Source organism: Atractosteus spatula, chromosome 2, assembly GCF_055471065.1.
Source record: "Atractosteus spatula isolate fAtrSpa1 chromosome 2, fAtrSpa1.hap1, whole genome shotgun sequence".
NCBI lineage: Eukaryota > Metazoa > Chordata > Actinopteri > Semionotiformes > Lepisosteidae > Atractosteus > Atractosteus spatula.
The window spans coordinates 7,055,353-7,079,125 of record NC_142707.1 but is presented as its reverse complement, the minus strand read 5'-3'; the positions used below and the strand labels follow the sequence as shown (position 1 = coordinate 7,079,125).

General features: G+C 39.2%; 1 protein-coding gene across 1 annotated transcript in view; it reads right to left on the bottom strand.

Annotated features, from left to right (window-relative positions):
* The window catches only part of plekha2 (pleckstrin homology domain containing A2), a 39,904-nt gene extending 16,481 nt beyond the window's left edge, over positions 1–23,423 (bottom strand). The window contains exons 1-5 of the mRNA XM_088935341.1: positions 22,998–23,423; positions 11,662–11,825; positions 10,223–10,279; positions 9,641–9,689; positions 9,136–9,233 (exon numbers count right to left, since the gene is read on the bottom strand). Coding sequence (XP_088791467.1) covers positions 9,136–9,233; positions 9,641–9,689; positions 10,223–10,279; positions 11,662–11,802 — 345 coding nt within the window. The 5' untranslated portion in view covers positions 11,803–11,825; positions 22,998–23,423. The remainder of the gene's footprint in view (positions 1–9,135; positions 9,234–9,640; positions 9,690–10,222; positions 10,280–11,661; positions 11,826–22,997) is intronic.
* Between the last annotated feature and the right edge of the window lie 350 nt (positions 23,424–23,773).

The window sequence follows — 23,773 nt, the reverse complement described above, 5'->3', positions numbered from 1 at the left end:
GAATTCAGACCTTGCCTTCTGCCTGCAGGAGAAGAAATGCAGTATGCAGACAGAAGAGTTAACAAAGCTTGTACAGCTGGCCGGGGCAAATCTAAATCACCCCAACAGGCAGACTGCTCTTTCAATATAGCAAAGCGAAAGCTAAACAATTTGCCTTATGCCTCACATTTTTCTCCTGCTTAGCTCTCTGTGTCAGGATTCCTCACACCTCATCCAATAGCCATTTGATTTGATTAGCTTTTTCATACCATGTTTTTTTTTCCCCTATTTTCTTATAGGGTATCACCCGTTATTTTCGTTGCAGCTCCCTGATTTGGAAAAGCCGATTGCGTTTTAAATATATCCCAGTTTACAGCTGCAAACCCCATGACAATGTCAAGTGGGTAACGAGGAAGTACAGGCAGACTGCTCAGACTTTCAACGACTCGCCTTTCAACACGTCACAGGCAGCACAGCCTCTTAAAGGAGGTCCAGTGCCAATAGGAAGCGAGGTGTGTCCTTCACTGACAGCATCACAAGGCTGCAAGTACGCAGCAGGCTGCTGGGATAGCCGCGTCACTGAGTGCCAGGGGGAATGACACTCAGTACTCCGTCAATTGTGTGCCACTGCTTGGGGAATCCAGGTTACTGCAAAATGGCCCCAGGCTTGAACCTGTGATCATGGAGCTCAGCCTGTGCTTGGGAAAAAGCCTTTAATGGTGGAGCCACTTGGGTGAAACCACTGATTGAGCCACTTTCTAATGGCATACCAATACCATTACCTTTTCCTCCTGAGCTTGTGCAAACCCTATTCTTTAACCACGGCAGCTTTTATTTAGGTTCAGTAAAAATGAAGGACACATGAAAAATCCATCGGGACACGCAATTAAACTCCTTAGATTCCTACAGGAATCCTCCATTCTTTCCTGTGAGATAATGCCTCCATATGACTGGACTTATTTGCAGGTTGCAAGCAACAATACACTTAGCATTTTAAGGAAATCACGACAAAACATTGAAGACTAACACAATACAAAGTACGGTAAACCCCAGGTTTTGGATTTAAAGGACAAAATCTGCTAAAGAGGAATTTTGTCTGTAAAATCAGAAATATTGCGGGGGGAAATTCCATAACGACAAAATGCACAAATAATAACACAAAAATAAATACTACAAATTCAGGAATACCGATGGTGCCCTGAAGTGGCAACGCAATTGGTGACAACGGATGTCAGTGGACATCAATGGACACTTTTTGTATGCTCTAGTGAATTTTATACAGTATATTAACGATTTAATGAAGAAAGAGCTTGTATATTTAGTATGAGAAAAGGGACAGGAACATTTGGCATTGATTGCAATTGTTTAAAAATATACCTTCACTGCATCATAAGATGTAGTAAACATGTATACTGTATATATATATATTTCTATTAGTATTTTTTTTTTCCCCAAATAGTGGGGTGTTTCTGTGCTGAAAAAACAAATCATGATTTGACAGAAATCTGGCAATAACGGACATTCCTTTTTCCCCATTAAACTGAGGGCTTACTGTAGCTCCAAGCATAAATATTGTGTTTTGATATTGGTTCCAGGTCGTTGCTCTCCCTGCCCATGACAAAATGAAGGTTTTTAACAATGTCTTGTGGGTCCTCCCAAGAAAGCCTGGGTTAGCACGGCACACTGCTCATGTGACTCCGTGCTTGTCTGTCTTCATTCAGGCTGCATGGATTCGTACTTTGCTGTGATACAAAGACTGCTGTGTGCAGGGAGCTGTCCTCAGTCACAGGGCATTTTGTTATGCTTTGAAAGGAAAAAACAGAAGTAAAGGAAGAAGTGAAACCCGAAAGCAGGCCGCACTGTGGACACTTACACGGTACTAGTATTCCCAGAAAGCTGGAATACTGTTCAGGAGAAAGAAGAACCAGGCAAAAAAACTTAATTGAAATGTTATTAATTTTTCTGTTTCTTTTCATGTATTTAAAATTCCCATCACTACCCCTGGAGTTCCTAAAAATATTCTACAGAATGTAACAATGAGTCAAAGGTATGGGAAACTCCAGAGTCAAGAGGTCCTTACATGTGGATCTGCAATTCTAGGAAACTGTCCTGAAACAAACCCCCATGTCTGCTTCTCCTTTTAATCATTCTCGTGTCATCTGAGCTGTAGAGGAGGCTGAGAAAGGTGCGGTGAAGACTGGCCCCAGATTATGTGGTAGGACTGGCAGCTATCACATCTGTTTATTTATAAGTGCTTATTAATGTTTGTGATACCCTCCAGATTTGTAATAGCCAATTGTGCGTTTTTTACATCTTGGTTTGCAGCTACACACGTCATCACCTCACAAAGGACAGAATGAGGAAGTGGAGGTAAAACCCTCAGACGCGGACACCTCAGAGAAACCCCGTCTTTTAGCACATAGCAGGTTATCTCGCCCCATTCCAAAGGTTCAGCACCGAATGGAGGAGAGGTGTCTTTTACCGACAGAACCACATGCCTGCAACCACCCAGGTGGCCACAGGGGTCACTGTTTCGCTTTTAGCCGAGAAAGCCAAATCCCCCTACCCCCACCTGCTCGGCTTAGCCCAGTTGTGCTTCCACTTAGGGAAGGGCATGACTCGAGCTCAGACCCATGATCACAGGGTCTTAACCTGTGCGCCTTTTGAGCTTTGTGAAAGGTCATACAGCTGTTTTAAATGAACTTTGTTTTGCTTCCTTCTGACAAACATAAGTACATCTTAGTAACAATAAACAGACAAAACATACAGTAGATCCCCTACCTAGCAGCAGAAAAAGGATTACATTAGTCCAATTAAAGATTAACTTAACCAATCCTTTGCACGGGTTAAAGTCAGTTAATGATTTAAAGAACCTTAGAAAACCTGAAATACAGGAACCTTCAAGCACCACAATTGAGGATGCAAATATAAAGTGACACTTCATTAAACACATGGGAAGTGTTCCATACAAATTTAGAAATTCAGCAAGTTAAAGTACTACCTACTGTGTTGCAGAACTCATCTAGTTATATTGTGCTTTCCATTAATAAAAAGTGGTTTCTGTGATAGGGGTGGTACAATGACACAATACAGTAGGTAGCATAGCTACCTTACAGTGCTGGGGCCCCAGGTTCAATTTCTGGGCTGCTGTTTGTTTAGAGTCTGCATGTTCTCCTTGTGTTTTCATGGGTTTTCTCACACAGATCAAGGACATGCAGGTATGTTAACTGGCTTCTGTAAAATTTTAGCCGTGGTATGAGTGTGTGTGTCTTTATGTCTACAGTATGTGTGCCCTGCGATGGAGTGGTGTCCTGTCCAGGGTGTGTCCTGCCTTGCACCCAATGCTTTCTGGGATAGGCTGTAGGGCCTCCGTGACTGTGAATTGGATAAGCAGTTATTGAAAGTGATGTGATGCGATTAGATGGTTCTATGAGTCCAATAGGACTCGGAGGACAAATCAGCTGGGCCTTGTACTTGTTAAAGTAGAATAGCAAGCCTGAAAAAAGTGGGTTAACCAATAAATCAGATTAGGTTCAAAGGGAATATGGCTGAAGAACATGAGGAGTTGCTAATCCTCTGAATTCAATGGGTTGAAATAATGGTCTTAAGAAGGAATTCTAAATGGGGTGATGAGTCAAAACTGAGCTAGGAGGCAAAAGCTATTTTCACAATGTTTTACTCTAAAAACATTACTGTCTCATAATTTTCTAGAAAATAAAAGCTAACAAAAAACTGTCAAAGGTCCAGCAAATTCATTAAAAAAATAACCTAAAAACTGCAGCACAGAACAAATGAATTAATGATACTGTTATTTTCCTTCATGGTCAATCCCCTTAATTTACTACTGTACAGCATTCAGATGAAGGGCACAACTGGTGTGTCTTTTACAAGTGGCGGCCAGCATTCACTGACATCAATACTCCCCGACACCAACTTGTAGCTCAGCTTCACAAAACGCCACTCAGATCAAACTGTGCACTCAGAGCTGCCTTTATCAGCAACCGCAGCATTCCTGAACAAGAAGAGATCAGGTTTCCTGTGATGTCATCTGCCTGGCCTCACCCGGTGAGTGGGTAATGGCATGTGCAGCTTGTGACCTGTGGCAGAAAAAGAGGCTTGCAAAAATGTGTTAATGTATCGTGCACTGCAGTATTCAAGTGGTCTACTGCTCATAAACATAACACCCCGAAAGAATTAAGAGAGAAGGGAATGCAAAGCACTACTATGAGAGGAGTAGCAGCTTGACTGAATTTCACTACTGTGGTTGACAAATTCTGGTCCCAACTGTTCGTAATGCGGAACTTGTGAAACACCATACTCTGGTTTAGGCTACTTAGTACTTAAAATGTGTGGCGCCTAGTACAATTTTGTAGAGTTCCTGATGAAAAGAGAACACGGGAGTTTTCAGCATTCAGTTTCCAGGTTCATAGCAATGTTCATCAAGGTCCACGCCATTTTAAAAGTTCCGTGTACTATTAGCACTTTATGTTACAGATGCATGCCATTTCAAAACCGTACAAAGCTATTTTCCCCAAACGGTTCTGATTTGCATGAGGTTAAGGGCTAACGAAGGATTTCCTAATGATAAGGCAAGGCTGCCCATGAGTAGAGTTTAAAGGGAGAGAAGAAATTTGAGTACAGCCTTTAATTTGCAATGATGAAAATCCCATTGGCTGCATCTGCCAAGTTCTTTTCTTCAACAGTTAAGTAATCTTTCTCAATTTCAGGCTATACCTTTCAGGATGGTTGTATAGTTGAACTGCCATCTCGGGCATATCTTCATGTGCACAAGCCACAAAGGTTCAGTGAGCATTACTAAATGAGCTACCTATGCCTGCAGAAGAGTTTCTGGAGTGGGACATTTGAACATTCAGACAAACACACAAAACCTAGGGTCAATATAAAAGGCTTGTTGTTCCTATTCTTACAAACACTCATTACCCACCCTGCTGTGTTTCCATACTTTTAGAGGTGTTGATGGATTGAGTTTATTATTGTTGGAGTTTAAATATACTCTTACAAAGGTTATTGAATCTGAAACAAGCGTTGCAGTTGTTGCACTAGGCTTGCAGCTGCTCCATCAAAAACAGAAAATATTCAGTTGTACATTTCCATCAGGCAATGGGAATGCTTTACACACCAAGATATGACCAAAGACAAATAACGGCTCTTTGGAAACCATTATTCTTACCACCATCCTATCAAACTCAAATTTGCAGAATTAATGATAACGTCCAAAGGATAAAGCATAATGATTGTTTTTTTGTACTATTTTTAAAAGGTTTCTTCAAAGTGTCTCAGCTAAAAGAATGCAACAGATTCATCCCAAGCGAGAACTTAATAGCTGGATTAAATACTCAGATCGATTACCTACTGTACTAAAATCAAACAAGGCTGTTGGGCCAAATGGTCATTTCATTTGAGACACTATGTTATTATGAATTCTGATATTTATCAAATAGTAAACCAACCATAAATGAAAAGCAATTTAAAAAATCATAATGATCTGTGGTGTTTAAGCATCAGAATGGGTCATTTTAAAGAAACTCTTTAGCTGGAACAGAATAGTCTGAATGAAGAAGCCAGAGTAAACCAATAGTACTATTAAAACCTTTGGTGCTTACTTAGAGCATGTTATTTAAATGTTTCCTATTTTCTCTATATTTTATCAATTCATTAACACCTATTTTAAACACACTTAAAAGAAATTCAATCTTAAAACAGCCTATGCGAAAATAGTTTTATGGGGTCATAACCACATTCCCGTCCTAAATGTGTCATGTTGGTTATTACTCAGAGCAGTGAAAATAACCTAATTGCATAGCAAAGTTTCTAATGAACGAGAAGGAAAGAATGTTAAAAAAAAGCTTGAGCATTCGAGCAGAGGAAAAGTTGTTTAAGGTGAAATAAAGAAATATGGCGGTAATATATGGGTAACCCCAGTGGTAAGCTCCTGAATTGCACGGATTGTTCATTCACGTTATTCAACGCTGCACCTACTGTACTGTACTTAATCATGCAGGCAATTTCGCCAAGTTTCCCCGGCTCCTCCAACCTCACCTGCCTCCAGAATCAGGCTCCTCCAACCTCACCTCCCTCCAGAATCAAGCCTTTCATTTATACCTACAATTAACACAACCAGCCTGGCCCAAGTTGGAGGAGATGGTTTTCGTGCTTTTGTTCTGTTAACCAGACGTTTTGTGCTTCAGCACTTCAGTGCTTTCACTGGTTGTTTGCCAGAATAAACAGATGGGTTTGGTTACTTTCGCCTTTGTTTTTCACGCACCACTGAATGAGACTCTTTTCCGCGCCGAGTCATCATTGTAAAGTCCCAGCCGCAAACTCAACAGCGACAAGGTTTGCAAAAAAAATGTTGCTAGACGTAAAAACTGTCATAGATCTCCATTTCATTTATTCTCAGTCACAATTGCAGCTTTGCGTTTGCTTCTAGCATTTTAGGACTGTTCTGGATTACTTCCATAGACACAAGAGACGTGTACTGTATGTGGAGGAATAGAAATTGAACTTTTGATGATGATTTTATGTATCACTTTTTCTTTCACCTGGGCAACAAGGTACCGTATCAGGGGGATGAAATAAGTTCTGGTAAAATAGCTAGACACAAGGGATATCTACAGCACAGGCAAATAATTCAACAAATCATCAAATGAAAATGGCATACTTTGAGTCAAAATACTTTTACATTATAATATTACAATGTAAATACAGATTTTACACTTATTTAACTGCACTTGAAACAAACATTCAACATTAATGTTGATTGTAAAATTTCTATAGTAATAGCAACTCTCACTATCAGAGAGGAGGAGGCCTGTCTTTCTGCTTTCGATCCAATCAAATGCCTGTGTTCCACTTACACCCAGCCACTCTCATTGTAACTCTCCAATAGCATCTGGGCACAATTAATCCTTCAATACTGTGGTAAGTTATAAAGTTTAAAAGATACAGATCTTCAGAGAAAAAGCAGAAAGCCATCATAATCACAGACAAATGGAATACCAAGATCCGGATATATTTAATGCTAATTGTCTTAATTTCTCTTTGTTGGCCATATCCAAATGATAGAAGAGAGACTAATGTTATTAAATATAGTAGTCATCAATAACGGCAGAGAGACAATCGAGCAGTATAGAGAAGACAGAATGACAGAGAGAGAGACCATCACGTACTAAAGGAAAAGAACATGTTGTTCAATATCAACCAGGCAGATTCAGCATAGCTTTGACATCATCACCCAGCATACTGTCCTCTACATCATTGTATAAAGCAACACTTCATTTTGCTTTACATGCGACAATAACGTGCGTTTTTTAAGCTTGTCAAAGGCCCTATTTTTTTTAGCTAAAGCCTGTCATGTCACAGCCTTTTTTCCCCATCTCTCTAACCCCTTTTCCCAACCATGTGATGCTTGTCTTCCCGCTGCCTTGGAAATCACCAGCCACCACTGAGAGACACTCTTTTGAATGAAACAAGACTACATGAAACAAACAGTGATATAAGTAGTTTATCTCATCCAAGTCTTCCTGTTATTTAACTTCCTGCTTGATTTGTGTTGCTCATTGTGGCCTGCATGATGTTATGCTGTGCATGTTTAGTTGATTGCCTGCCTTGAAAATAAACCTGTCCAGTAAAGGCAGCTGTTGAAAAAGGGTGCAGGGAAAGACAATCAATGACACAGCAAGGGCTGATGTGCTCATTGTTTCAGAATTATGATGCAACACTATAATACTTCTACATCTAAATGTCAGTTGCAAGAATGAAAGAAGTTCCTGCTGGAAACAGTAAGGCAGTGTAACAAGAAATTTTAAATAACAAAAACAGAACCTTACCAAACTCAAATCAACACCCACCTTTAAGACAAAAAATGGAACATTCTGTTTTTCCAATTATAAATATCAGCCTTATGCAAGACTGTCTCCATCAGTCCAACCCAGGAAAATCTGGTATGTTTTTCTCTTCTCCATTCTGCCATTCTCTCCATTCAAGTGTCACGGTGGCTCTGTGGCTAAGGATCTGTGCTTGTGGCTGGAAGGTTGCCGGTTCCCGGCCAGCAGAGGAATCCTACTCCGTTGGGCCTCTAAGCAAAGCCCTTAACCCCAACTGCTCCAGGGGTGCCGTATAAATGGCTGACCCTGCGTTCTGACCCCAAGTTTCTCTCCCTGTCTGTGTGTCTCATGGAGAACAAGTTGGGGTATGCGAAAAGAAATTGTACATGGCCAATAAAGTGATCTTATCTTACACCACCGCTTTCTGTCATAGCTGTTTATTTTAATAAGACAGGGCTCTTTAGAGCAGGATACACAGCATCTGTATTACCTTTACCTATGCACTGGATATATCCACAATATCAACTAATCTTTAAAAGAACTGCATACTACTTTAAACTTTAAACACTAAACCACTATCTGTGATACAGAAGGGCTATCACCACAGCCTGCTTGCTCCATCCCAGTTTCTGTATCTGCAGTTACTAGCAAGGCCACTCTGGCTATCGCAGACCAGGACCAAAGCACCTGCATTTATCTTGGTTGTTCCCAGATTCAGCACCAGGACCAGGCTCACTGCTACCTCTCTCCCTGCAGAGCCTCCCATCAGCACATTAAAATGTCACAAATGAAGCACAGACAAAGGCATCGAGCCATCATCTGTAGGGGGAAAAACTTCAAGTCAAACTTGGATTTGACTAACTGCTCTGCATTCTTGCCCTCAGATGTAAAGAACCTATGGTTCTCTCCTTAGGTGTGCCTTCTGATTTCTGTCCATTCATGAATTCCTCATCCAAGCACATTCATTACTCAAATTCCTACAGCCTGTAATTTGTGAATTGTTTCTCACCTCTCAAAATGGTCTGTTTGTATCCATTACCGCTATTGTACAACTCTCCTCTTCTAAATGCATGTTGAGCATCTCTTACATTATTGCCATACATTTTAGTTCTAATTAACTACTCTATACTCAATATGAGCACCTTCTGGTTCCCACCTTAAAAATCAAGAAGAACTGTGTAAGGTTAATAAAAATCACAAAAGATCCAATAGTTTATTTTCAAAGTTAAACAAAAAAGAAAACTAATGTATGTCATTAGTTGAAGAGGCTGTACGTCAGAAAAGCCAGTGAAATATGTGGCAAACTTACTGTAATCTTTGTAGCTTTATTCAAAGCCTCCACCCAATTCCTCAAATCATCAGGATCGTTGGCTTGAAGGAAATAGCGTCTAGATAAGGCATTGATCACTGCAAGACAAGAAGACTGTGCTGGTCACAGGCACAACATTCCAGTTCTAGAAAAGAAAGAACTAAATAAAAAGTTATCCTATTTTTTTTCAGTTAATTAGTAATCATGAGTCATGAATTTTTGCCATGATGCAGTAAACATGAGGGTTTATGAAAATTTCTTACATCCTAGTTCATTTTACAAATGATACTGTATTAATACTGCAACTACTGTATACTACCTTCAGTATTGCTACAACATTCACCCACAGTCTCTGTTCACACTCTCAGAGTATTCCAGCAGATGTTACCATACATAGACAAAGCAGGGTAGTTTTGGAGACGTTGTCTGGGTGTCATGGCTGCCATCCTCAAAAAACTCAAGGTAAAGTAACACTGCTCCTCTCCAGTTGAGCTTCTGTACTCACCAAAGCAGAATTCAGCCTTCGGTTTCTGTTTTACTGTGGCTTCGCTGACCTTTATCACATAAGGAAGAAGAGGTAAAGACAAAGGGTTCACATGTATACAGCACAGTACTGTCAGTACTGCTGAGGCAATTACTGCTACAACTATAATTCATACACCACTACTACTGTATGTGTAATGATAGTAATATACATCTGATTGTTTTACAAGATACCCATCAAATAACTAACTCTTGTTCATTCCTCTCATTAAAATTATAATCAGCACTTCTGTAAGGCCATCATATTTAAAGTAAATGAAGACTTACTTTTTTTTTCCTTCAGGACATTACAGCGCCGTATTGTATCAATATCAGTCCTTTGTAAATTAGGAGGAGCAACATTGGCCCTGCACACTACATGGAATAAACAATGGATACTCCTGTGTTTGAGCCTGCTCTGTTCTGTGCTTGGTGGTGTTCCACATACGCATTATCTATGATTTAAGGATATTTATTGCAACAAGAAAAGCTTCGTACATTCTCAAAGGTTTCAACGAGTTTTTGGTTCAACCACATTGAAAGGAAACAGGTTTTACTTCTATACCTTGGAGATGTATTGCAACTGAAGATTCCCCACTGGCTCTGTTCCACAGGGCAAATTCTGCAATTAGATTTTTAAAACAGATTGTGACAATGATATTTCTTTTGACTTAAATCCACATCTTAAATCTGCAAGTAGATCAAATGTTTAAAAGTAAAACTTTAATTTTCTGGGTACCATTTCAGAAATTCTTGCTTTTCTAGGAAATAAAAACCTGGCAGTGAACTGCATTTTTAGACCTGTTACCCTATGATAGCCTCATCTGAATACCTGAGAACTTTAAGTGGAACCTCAAGAGATAAACAGCTGTGTTTTTTTTTTAATTTTCACCAAATAATTAACCAAATTCACCAAAAAATTAACACCAAATAATCAGTTTCCTAAAAGGGCAAAGCTCAGTGTTTGCCCTATCACTTTGACAGACCACTGTGGAAAGACTGGATAGTACTGTGCCCTTCATGGCACAATTACGCAATAAGCTCCATTGACAGTTTGTGGTCCAGACAAAAAAAAAAGGCAATACTGTCTGAACTTTTATTAGGCTATTTTTGTCACACTTCCTTTTCTGAAGTATTTTGGTACCTCAGTCTCTTTTAAATGCATTTACTACTTCTCCCGTCTTGTGTAATTCAGAATGGATCTCATACTTATTACTTATACGAATGACAATCTTTCGAAGTTATTTCCTCAAGCAGGTCAGGCCAAACTGAAATCTAAGCGTACCATGTAAAGTGAACTTTGCACCAGGAAAAAAGAAACGCACATTGACCTTTTATCATTTCCTTCAGAGCAACAAGAACAAAGAACATGAATTTATCTCTAGATTTTTGTTGCTGTTGTGTGATTAAATATTTTGAAATAAGAATTTGTGTCATTTAAGCTAAAAGAGTATCAAAACCCATTTGGTGGCAAGCCTATCACATGATTGACTTGTACAATGCAAATATGTTGTACTGTATAATAAGTTCTTCCACACAACCGAAACATGAATCAAATGGAAGCTGGCCAAGCAGGGTGCAGTGTGTCGACTGCCGTTTATTTCCACCACAGTGCAAAGTTCTAAAGATGTTTTTGCCTCACACAGTAGAGGTGCCTTATGCTGAAATGCTGAAAGGGAAAGACTTCATCACGCCAATTTGCCATTTCAGCCCACTGTCACGCCTCTGTTTTAAGTGGGTGCTATAAGCTTTACAGTACATACTGCCAGCTTAGTCAAGATGAGACTGAAGCGGGGTTCTGAGAAGCAATCCTTTTAGATCATTTCTAAATGACATGTACTGAAAACATTACAATGGGCAGAGCCTCAGAAGAGGCCTTTTTGATGTGGTGAAATCAAATAACCAGAAGGAGCAAGAATAAAGTAAATAAAAAAAGAGCACACAGACACTCGGAAAGAAAGAAACCAAAATCAAGTAGTCTTTTCAGAGACTGAGGCACAGTACCTGTGGGTTGTCCATGTACCAAAGCAGAGAGTTGACCTGTGTGTCCAGTATGAAGTACCTCCTCTGGAACTTGTTGCTGTTCTCATTTTCTTCAATATCCAAAAAGCCGCAGACACGCTTCTGTCGATCCACATAAGGCATTCCTGGCTCTCTCTCTCATTACCCTTTGTGTGGAGGAAAAGAGAGCATTGTATCAGGTCTTCACTTTAAAAAGGTGCATTAATAAACTATGTGATAAATACCAGCCAGACACATTGGACATTGGAGGTTGGAGATCACTTATATAACAACAATGGATGTACAGCTACAGCCCACCTTCCTTCTGTATTTCACATGCTACCAGAAAAGAACAAGAGAGAAAAAGAAGAGAGATTTAACACTATCAAGGCCTAGGCACCTCATCTGCCACTGTATGCATGCCGTGAAACCTGCACCTACACTGTGGCAAAAAAAGAAAGAAGAAAACATTTGAAAAACTCATTTTCCCAGGGATCCCAACATTACCAAGCCATCAGTTCTCCCACCAAGCTGCTGTTCCCTCTGATTTGCAGTAATGGATCAGAAGAACTACTGTAGGTAGGACAGTACAAGCTAGAGCCACATAGCTGCAATTATTGCATCATGCATTAAAAACCAAAATTATAGCATGTGCAATTTTCCCACCGTGCAGCACTGCGGTTTCAAAACTGACCCTCACATTATTACTGTATATTGACACAATGGAAAAAGAACATTCCTTTTAAGTCTGCTTTCAACCTGATGCATTTAACCACCACACATGACCAAACAGCACCTCAGGTTGATAAACCGCAAAACAGCATGCCAGTTTTGCTCTCGGAAGCCAGGTATCATTTAAATATGCTGCTTACGCAAATGAATCCATTAACACCTTGTGGCAGAGGAGCATGCCAGTCTCGACAGTGTTGATAGTCAGGTCATGTACTGCAGACTTGACTAACCCATTTCTTTAGTGCAAAAATAAAACACTTATCTTCCTTCTAAGATTCAGTATAGATATATTGTTCAAAAGAAAAGCCCTCAGCTTAACACTACATTAATGCATCTGTACCATTTTCATAAAGTGTAATAAACAGACCAATTTCAATTTGCAATCTTTTCTTCTTCATGAAATCTAACACCTCATTGGCAAGTGTGACTATACTTCTTAAGATCTGCAACGGTCACTGGTCATTTTGCAGGAGTAACAATTATTATTTCAACGCAAAATACAACAAGCAATATTAATTACTGCACTGTTTTCAGCATTTGCCAGTCAGCACATCGACTGTATACTAAGCGTCTATTTAGGATGAGGTCATGTTACTTTAATAATGAGTCCGAGAGGAACTGATAGTTAACTGACGTGACACCGGCCCATCGCTTTAATTTGTTTGAGTGGCTCGCCCTAATTTGAATCATCCCTTACAACTTAACTGGAAGAGAGAAAAGGCTGTCTTGCGTTTCCATTTTTCTGTAATACTTCAAGCAGCTGACAAAACGTTTCAGTCCAAATTACAGTACGCTGCCGCCATGTTCAATGATTTTTAAGGCACCACTGCTGTCAACTCCATTGGCCTTGTTTAACGAAGAACGAGTCCGCCATTTTATATTTTTCCCATGTATTGTATTCGCAGTTTGTAGCATAATTCACTTGTGGTACATATTCATTGAAAAGTGCACAAATTTAGCCTTTTACTCACCCAACGGACTGTTCACATTACCACATTGTATTTGCACTCAATTATTAGCACACTCACACTTCATTCAATTGTTTCTGCACCGCACTCACATCGCACTTTCTCCCCTGGAATTATTGCACTTGCCGTTGCTGTAATTGTCAAGTACGTGCGGTGACTTGAAATCATATTTGTTGTTTCCTTTTATATTTGCATTAACACCACCTCACACGCGGTACTCCACCCTGGATAATATTGTCGGATGAGCTACTGCTCGTCATAATAACTGCTAATGATGAGAACATTAGGTTACCAGGTCTTGCAACAGGTATACTCTGCTCCACTACCAAGCCCTTTAAAGAATATTCCTCCAATTTCACAACTTACCTCATCAACATATCAAAATAACTTCAGGATATCCATTTCAGGTTGTCAGCAAACCACATAAGAAAGCCTCATCTTAAGAAATATTTTCCATTTTCAAAAGATAGATCTAGAAAAACCTAACTTGTCATAAACTTTTCTCTGAGGACAAGTAGCAGGCAGGATCTACATTACCAGGTGATTAAACTGTCTCAGCATTCATCAGAAACTATGCGTAAAAGATCAAACTTGTAATTCAGCCCACGTTTCCGAGGCATATAAGCAAGACCGACTGCTTTTGTAAGGTATAGTCACATCTACAGCTGTGGGCTGCAGTCATTTTCTACCATGCTTGTTTTCTCCGAGTGACCCCAATGCACTGGAGAAAGTTACCATCTCTGCAGAAATCTGAAATACCAAAAAAATGGAGACAAGACCCAAACCGAAATGGGTAGTTGTGAAATGAACTGATGACAACAGCGATAGCAAAATGATACTGTGTGAGAAAACAATGTCATAGTCTGTCTTTATTTCATAGTGGAACAGGAAGCCTGATACACTCAACTATCAAAATAACTTACGCAGATCAATGTATTAACAGATACTTACTCCCTGCTGAAAACCTTCCTGCAGGACTGAAAGTCACTCAAACCCATTATAAATTCTTTAATAGTTAACTATGTTGGAGGGGGAAGTGCTGATTCCCTATCTGAGCTTCTGGATAGAAACCAGCTTGCTCCAACACGTACTGTACTTTTCAAACCTTGAACACGTTTTGTAAAATACAGAATCTATTGTTTAGGTGATCCGTTTTAACTTTAGCTAATAATCCCACTTTGCATTGTCTTCATTAATGAAACTACTGCTGGTTGTCTCAGACTCCTTTGATACATGTAATTGTGCTCAGAATTCCAGGGAGCTTGCAGCAGGCTAGCAGAGTTGCACTCAATTCAAGTGTAGGCAGCTAACCACAATTTCTGTTTGAATGACATGAACAGAATATCAGTAAAGACTGTAATTTAGTTTAATACAGCAGACAGCACTCCTGACCTATATCCATGCTAGTTTTACATTTAAGTAGAATGCCATATTTCCTCATAATAATTTAAGATTTAGTTTAGGGGTAAGGGGTAAGTTTCAAATTAAAATAAGATTTAAATAATTTAAATAAGATTTAGTTCAGTTTAGCAATCATGATGTTTGCCTTCTACCAAACACAATCACCATCTCAAAGCATGTTACAACCAGGAGTATGAAATGTATCATCAAGGACGACGTTTGGAACAGATGATTATATGATCAATTACTTTGCAAATCAAATACTGAAAGCTTATGAACCTACTGGATGTCTGATCCAAGAAAAACCTCCATTAAAGGCTTCTTCTAAATCAAGATGATACAGTACATTTTCCAGAAAGTTTTAAGCCAAGAAGATGCTAAAAAATCTCTGTATGGGTTCCCTAGTAGTGAAATCGGTACTTACCCGACAGAGACAGTGAAGGCAATTTAAAGGTTTTAATGCATTGGGAACTAGTGAACATGCAATGCGTTCCATCTGCATATAAAATGCAGGGCATGGTAAAATAAAGACCCAAAGCACTGAATGCTAGCAATGTTGGATGGGTAATATTTTTAAACATCTTAAACCACATCTTAAAGCTTGTTAACATTCCCAGAAAGAGGTTTCCCTTTCAAAGGAGCTTGTCATGACCTTAATATGCCTGATAAGTACATAACACGTCTTCTTGTTAATCTCAGCACTCATGTCTTGGTAAATCTCCTCCAACTTCATGATCTACAGTATCCAGATGTACATTAAGTGCAAGTGAGGGAGGGATGAGGCACATACAGGTAGGAGACCCTCGAAAACATCATCTCAGTGCAGTCTCCCTGGAAAGCTTTAATAAAAATAGTAAACTATTTTATATTGCACCTTTAAAAGAGGCTTCTCAAAGTGCTTTACAGTAAGAAAAAAAAAACAAAATGAGAGGAGACAGAAGAATTACACAATTACAGTGAGAGTCTGGAATACTGTAGGAAAGCAAAGGAGCAGACATAGAACCAATTAAATAAATGCCCTTCTAAAGAAGAAGGTTTTGAGTCCCGAGCTGAAATTGCTCAGGAAAGGTGACTCTCCAATATCTTTAGGGATATAATTCCAGTTTTGGGGCATAGCAGGAAAAGGCCCTGTCACCTACAGTATAGAGTGCACACAGACTTGGAGACAGACAGGAGACCAGAATTAGACAAGTGAAGGTTGCTACAGTAGGTGGGGAGTAGAATAATGGTACACCAGACAGGTACTGAGGTGCCAAACCATGTGGAGCTGTATAGATGAGCATGGAGATTTTGAGGTTGACACACAACCTGATAGGAAGCCAGTGCAAGATTTCCAGAATAGGAGTTGTGATCACTTGCACGTGACCTAGTCAGGATTCTGGCTGCCAATTCTGAGATCCTAAAGCTTGTTCAGTGTGGATTAAGATACCCAAACTAGAAAGAGCATTACAGTAATCAATTCGAGAAAAGAAGGTATTAACTTGCTTTTCAGCTGCTATAAGAGACAACATAGAATGTAGTCTAGCAGTATTTCTGAGCTGGAATATTGTGGGTCAAATGTCAAGCCTGGATCAAATGGATCAGGGCTATCCACCAACAGGGTTACTGCATTGGTTTTACATACTGTAGTTGACAGGAGGTGCTGAGAAGCATGACTTCAGTCTTCCTGAGTCATCCTGTTTTTTTCCTCAGAGATGCAATTAGTACAGAAACAGACACACCAGTGTCAGGTTTAGTATGGACAAAGATTTGAGCATCATCAAGCATAGAAATGATCATTTACACCATGTAATCTTAATAGCTGACCAAGTGGGAACATGTAAGTGCTGAAGAGTAGGGGGCCTAGTATCGAGCCCTGAGGAACACCAAACTTCAGAACTGAAACCCAGTGTCAGCAACCAGTAAGGTAAGACTTGAACCATTCAAGAGCAATGTCAGAAACTCCAAACACAATCTCAAGATGAGAAAGTAAGATATTGTGGTTAATAGTGTCAAAACTGGCAGTCAAGTCGAGCAGAATAAGGATAGAAAGAGAACCAGAAGCAGAAGACATAAGAAGATCGTTAGTGACTTTAACCAGGAACGTTTCTGTGCCGTGTAATTATCTGAAACCAGACTGAAAGGGTTCAGTTAAATAACCATCGCATTTATAATTTTAGAACAGCACATTCTAAAATTTTTGCAAGAAAGGGTCGGTTGAATATGTAGGGCGAAAATTGTTTAGGTTGTCCAGAGCCATACATTATCTGGTTTTCATGGCACAGGGGTAACTGCAGCTGTTTCAAAGGCTATTGGTACCACACCAGTGCTCAAGGTCTCATTCATTATCATCTGTTTATTTTGTACTGTTTTGTAATGTACCGTCTACAATTTGTGGTGTTGTCTGATGTACTGTGTATGGCCTGAGAGATTGGCGCAAATAAGAATTTCAATGTACATGTACATATGGCAATAAACCCCTCTACTCTGCTCTGCTCTCTACTTGCAGCCCTGATCTGCTAACATGAGAGCTGCTGCAAGTATCAGCCACACACTATAGCAGTGTTACACTTGACACCTGGATAGCTGGGAACAAAGCTGGCAAAGATCCTTCTCTGTCAAGGTAAAGGCACCCTGCAGGCCTGCAACATTCCCATGCCAGGCAGACAGCCATTGCTATAATCTACTTCAAGGTAGCTGACAGGGTAAAAACAAAACCACTGTAGAAGCCTATATATACCAATGATCCAGTGAGTGAAAGTCATGTGCTGATAGGAATCCCAGAACACAGGCCTAATTTATAAAGTTCCCCCCTCCACAGACAAGGTGCTTTCCCCCCCACCCATAATGCAACAGAAAACAGGAACACATCATTCATTTGCCTTATCAGGCCAGCTAAGCCAGGCAGCTCCAAGTTGTGTAAACAGGGCTCTCCAATACAGCTCTCTGTGTGGACAGGCAATGTAAACTGAGCAACAATATTGCTTCCTGGAAAGGAAAATACACATAAAACTTGGGATTATCCAAACGAACAGCCCTCTACAAGCTTATGCTTAACTCTTAGCTGCAGACTGGTATAGTAAATACCATGCCAGAGATACATCGCTTGCCGTCGCAGGCTTTCTGGAGGGCCATGGTTTCAAGCTGATTTCTTCATCAAACAAATGGCTTAGAGGTCATTTAGAATGAAAATATGTGCACCCAAAAGGGCAGCAGCACAGCAAGAGTACCTTAGGTCAGTCATGATTTCACTGAAATAACTTCACGAAAATGAGTTTTTGCAAAAGGTTACATTTCGTACTTACCTTCATAAATTGATTTGATGATGGACAATAAAGTCTGCTGGACTGGGGCTCTTCAGAAGGTAGGTTAGGCCCGCTATGCTCAAGTTAACTCGAGCAGTAAATATTTCCATTTAAAAAAATTATCGGAACTCACATGCACACAAAACTGCACATTCATGATTTAAGCAAGTTTTTCCAGGTGTTCTGGAGAAGGTTTTGCAAACCAAACCAGAGATGGCTTCACCTGAAGTTATGAATGGTGCTACTCAAGGGCAAAAAACTCCAGGGTATGACAGTGAAATCGTGTGCCAAAATGTTTCTATAATGCCACACCACCAATTAAAAAGCACGAGTCTCTTAATGTAGCCTCCTGGGACACAACGTGTGCCCTCTAGTACAAGTGGGAGAGTTATTAGTACTAAAATGAGATACCCATGGTTAATGGACACTAAACTTTACCACAAAACCCCAACATTGGGCAGGAAAAGCCACCAGCAGGTGGCAGCACTCCACATTAATAGCCTGAATCTCTATAACCATGATAAAATATTATATAAGCTATGGAAATACCTTGATTGTGGTCAGAAATCCCTAAAGGTTTTACATAAACTAATGGTTTCTTATACCATTACATTTAACTATAAAGATTAATCCAATTTTCACCCGTAGAAAGGAATCTTATCGATGATCTTATCAGTCTATTGTGAAACAACAACTTGAAAAAGCACACTGTCACGAGGTAGCATTACTGTGTATCTACTGTAAAAGCAGCGTAGATCTAAATATTCAGAGGTAAACTTCACACACATCCATTCTTCAAAGGCAGAATGCAACAAAGCAGCATTATTTTATTATCTGCCATCGATCTTTCCTCAGATGCAAAAATATTTGGATTATTGCACATGGAAAGTTTGACATCTCAGATGCAAAATGAAAAGGCAAAGATGCTGCAACTAGTGAATCAAGTGAATCTCAAACTCAAAATTCAAAACGGTTGCCTGTGTTTCACTGGCAAAAAAAAAAAATGAATTTCTAGGATATGTAAACAAGAGGAGAGAGAAACGGAACACACCTTTCTCACTGCAGTGGTATAAAACTAAAATTACTTTCAACCCTGGTCTCAGGCAGGTTAATCCTTCTATAATACATGCATTCTTACATGAAAATCACTCAGGCTAATATATAAACCATTTATGGGCTGTCTTTGTGTGCTATATGCACATTACATGAGGCTAATGACTGAATTCAACTTCAGAAAAATGACTGCAGAACGAAACTCCCCATGTAGCATGGTAACAGTAAGAAATAAAAGTGGGGAAAAAAGTACACAGTAGATATAAGCAGCTTATCACCAATCACCAAATCTGGATTTTTGTTAAGATTTTAAAGTCTCAATTCTGTTCAAAAAGCAGGGGATGTCCAATGGAATCCTTCTAAATATTTCAACCACCCAACACCTTTTCCTTAGAAACTACCATACTGGACTCCAAAATCCCCAAATACAAACTGATGAGCTGTTCTGTTGTTTAGCTGACTGTAAGTTGGTACCAGTTTTTAATCAGAATCCTGCTAAAAAACACTGATCGCCTTTGTGACCAAACAAAGCATAAAACATGAATTGGCCATGGGATTTACCCATCAGATATACACAGCAAAAAGCACTAGGATCCGCCGTCTCACATTAGTTGAACTGGTCATTGTCTAGATGTTATGATGTTTGTAAAATATTTTTCTTCCCTTTGCCAGTATTTCTGCATGCTGGAGCTGCAGACCCTTCTCAGCAAGTGATATTTCATTTCTTGCCATACTTTAAGAGCATACTGTATTCCAGTTACACCACCATGGGACTGGAACACCCCACATTAGAGATGCCTAGATTATATCATAGTTTGGGCACATCTTGCCAATGTCAAATTCCAAACCTGATAGTTAATTCTCTCTAGGCAAACAAAAAAATAGGCCAAAGTCTGATGGGGACAGACTGAAAAATACAATTACCATTAATTTGAATGTGGAAATCCCAGCTACAGTATAAACGCATATAATCTGAAGCCTAAAGCTATATTACACTGGAGTGCACTTAGTTTTAAGAAACTGGGCCACAAAACAACGTGGGTGTAGAAATGTACTGTACAAATGTCAATAAAACTTGCAAAATGGTCAACATCATTCATGAATGATCTATATTTCTAATCATCTCATTTTTACCTGCAGCACATGCCTTTATACGCAGCTTCTATCACCCTTCTTTTCTGCTAAGGTGGCTAAAATAAGTAAAATTTAACCTCATAAAAATATCTGCTGCACCAGCTAAACACCATAAGGCTTCACATAATGACCCGTCAGAATGTATTTCCTTTTGCAAAACCATTAAACTGCTGAAACATATTCATGACACAGAGCATGACTAAAAGTACATGCTAGCCCATGACTACATATACTACTGATCAAAATGTTATTGTGTTTACTGCTTGTCTGAATATACAAAAATACATACATTGCATACTATAAACATGAATAGCATCTCTGTGTATTAATTACATGTTGAAAATCAGAAAAGAAAGTAAAAATCAAACTACGGTGGATTCTTTAGGTGTGAGCAAAGAAAGCTCCACCACCAAAATCTCATGTTTTGTCCTTCCTTTACTCTTTCCTGCTTGGAAATAACCTCTGCTCGGTCCTGCACAGCTCGCATGCTGACACAGCTCCCCACTCGAACCTCAATAACATACCTGGGCTGATCTCCAAGGGTCATTTTATTCATATACAGGGTAAACTGTTCATTCTAATCAATCTTTTTCGAAAGGACCAGGCAGCATGCAGGTATCTACTGTATCAGACGGACACATAACTCATCTTCTTTTCAGACTCAACATTTTTGAAGTGGCTTGACTTCATTTCATGAATAACTACAGCACTGCTTTATCAGAATGCCCTTTGTCAGTCCATGTAAAATTTGAAATGAACTCACACTTAGGGTGAGCATGTCTGTTGCAAATGATGGCACTTGTCACCATCAGCCACAGAACGGGTCAGGTCAAAACCATTCACAAGTAGCAGAGGACGCCTAATTATGAAAAAGGTCTCATAGTATTTTCGGATCATTCATGGGCATTGCAGTGTCCTCTCTCACAATGCAGGGCCATTGGTTTTAATCAACTAAATGTTATGCGTTTCCGCATCACAAAACTGCCCTGTTTAAGGAATTAAAACAGTGCTGTCACCAGGCCTATAATTACATGTAAGCATAACTGGTTACTCAACTTCCAAAAATAGTTTTCAGCCTTTACAAGGCCTCGGAGCTGGAGATCACTATTACAGCTCTCTTATCAATATCTATGCAAATAAAATATTTTTAAAAAGTAAATCCTCTTGGCTGTTGCTGCACAACACCAGGAAATTGTACTATTACTAAGACATGCATTGGTAAAAATTAAAACTCACTAGAATGGAGGTATAATTAAACAACCCTTTTTTAACATGAAATATTTATCTTTTTCCGTTTTGCGAGCTAAAGACATTTCAAGGCCTTGACACATCAAGCCAGCTAGAACTTACAACATACAGACAGATGCTGTACTTCTGATCCAGTCCATGGGTGCATTTTAAAAATATACTGATATCCAGGATATGCAGAAACCTTTAAAACAGGGCCATGTGTATACCAGGTCCAAACTAAAAGCCTCTTGGTACAAGAGTGCCACTTACTGAAAACTGCTTAGAACTCACAAAGCCTGATGTCATTTACCCACAGTAAGTACGCAGGACTTCTAAGCATAATTACAGCATATTAAACCACTGACAAAGGTAAAAGATTATATGACGGAAATTTTCCACATATACTGTATACGCCATCAGTATTTTCTCTGGGTTCAGCACGTCGCCTGGATTTGATCGCAGCCTTCAAATACAGTGTTCGCACCCCTAATAACTTCCAACCACTGAAATGTAACAAGTATGCTTTTTAAAAGACATCCTCTTCATTACTGATGCTGCAAGGAAAGCATTTGCGTTCGCAAAATCGTTAAAATTCAAGGACACGTCGTGGCCTTGCTGCAATAATAATTTTAAGTCTCTTGTTAAAAGGGGGAAAATAGTCTGCAAAGTTTCCGATAATTCACGCTGATTTTCATCATTCGTAATTTTGATGCACAGGAAGCGGTGTGTACATTATACGCTTAAATCAAATATTGTCTAATATGTTAAAACAAAACATTATTTAAACATCTGTTCGCAGTAAAAATACTATTACTTCAAAGTGTTCAAATGTAAAACTACAGTATATATACTGTGTATATGCACTTACTTGTGATTTAATTAATGGCATAATTAACATGAACTAGGCTCAGTTTTACAGGGGAAACTAATCCCTGCCAATTGAAATCATCAAAACGCATGGAAAACCATTTTTATTTTGGAACATTAAGTTCATTTAGATAGGCAAAAAATCGTATTATCTTTCGGATAACACTACTAATTGATTCATTTCAGAATGAATGAACAACTAATACAATACGTTCAACTGCCAGTTTTGTGTTCGAATATGCATACAGAAAAACAAACGTTTTGTTTTGTAAACGCTGCAATACTTATCACATACATTTGGAAATGCGAGTAATAATTATTCGTAGTAAAATACTAATCGTTGGGGGGAAAAAATGACGTGCTCTTCCCGGAAATGTATGTAGTATTTGAAAGTTAACGATGTCTCCTTAGCTATACAGAATAGTGCAATTTTATCTGCAGACTTTAGTTGTGCACATTACAACAGCTGACACCGTGAACGCGGACTTTATAATTCGATATCCTAAAAACTTATCGTGGAGAGTTTCAATTTTAGCGGCGAAATTACCATGCCTGCAAATGAACGGACAGGTTGCAGACGGCAAGCAGTCACCTAACTGTACATAAGCACTTTGACCTACCACACCTTTGTCATCAGAAGAGTTGTGTTAAAAGAAACCATACCACTTACCCAACTGCGATATGGGGAAAAGTTTCTGAAGTGCAAAATTCACTTAGTTCCACTGATTATAAAAAAAACTAAACAAGTTAACATTCCGTATTTGTTGACCAAACAAAGCCTTGATGTTTTTATTTCACATTTTGTGAACGTGTATGAGAGGCAAAACGCGCAAGGTCTCGTATTTTCCGGGTAATAGCGATACAGATTAGAATAAACCAACCCCGGATATGATCTAGTCTTTTTTTTAAAAGGGGAACTTTAAAGATTGATCTGCATTCTGTTGTCCGTCTCTGAAAACAACAACAAAAAAATTTCCAAAGAGTGTGCAGACGGACCTAAAACTGAGACCGACAAAAGGCAAGAAGTTAAATGCCTTTGTAAAACTGAGAGAACAGGTTGACAGCAAGTGGTTGGTTGCCTGTCTGTGTTACACTCAGCGGTCCCAGCTGTGCCCAGTTTGGCTAAATAAGAAATCGCTTTTGAAAATACATAGTCCGGTTTCAAACGGTTTCATGATAGCCGTGGATTTGATACGGTATTGTAAATGACATTCAGCGATCACAGTATTATTTTTCTTTTGCAGTCCTTAATGTGCATCTTCCATTTTGTTGTATTTCTTTATAAAATGCGAAAAATGTATAATTATGTCCTCTTTCTTCTCCGATTACTGAATATGCATACATGTACATAGAAATGTATATTACTTCAACTTACACCCCCCCCCCAAAAAAGTTTATCAAAGAAAAAGTGATAAAACAGGAACGTGCTTTTCAAGTATTTTTTTT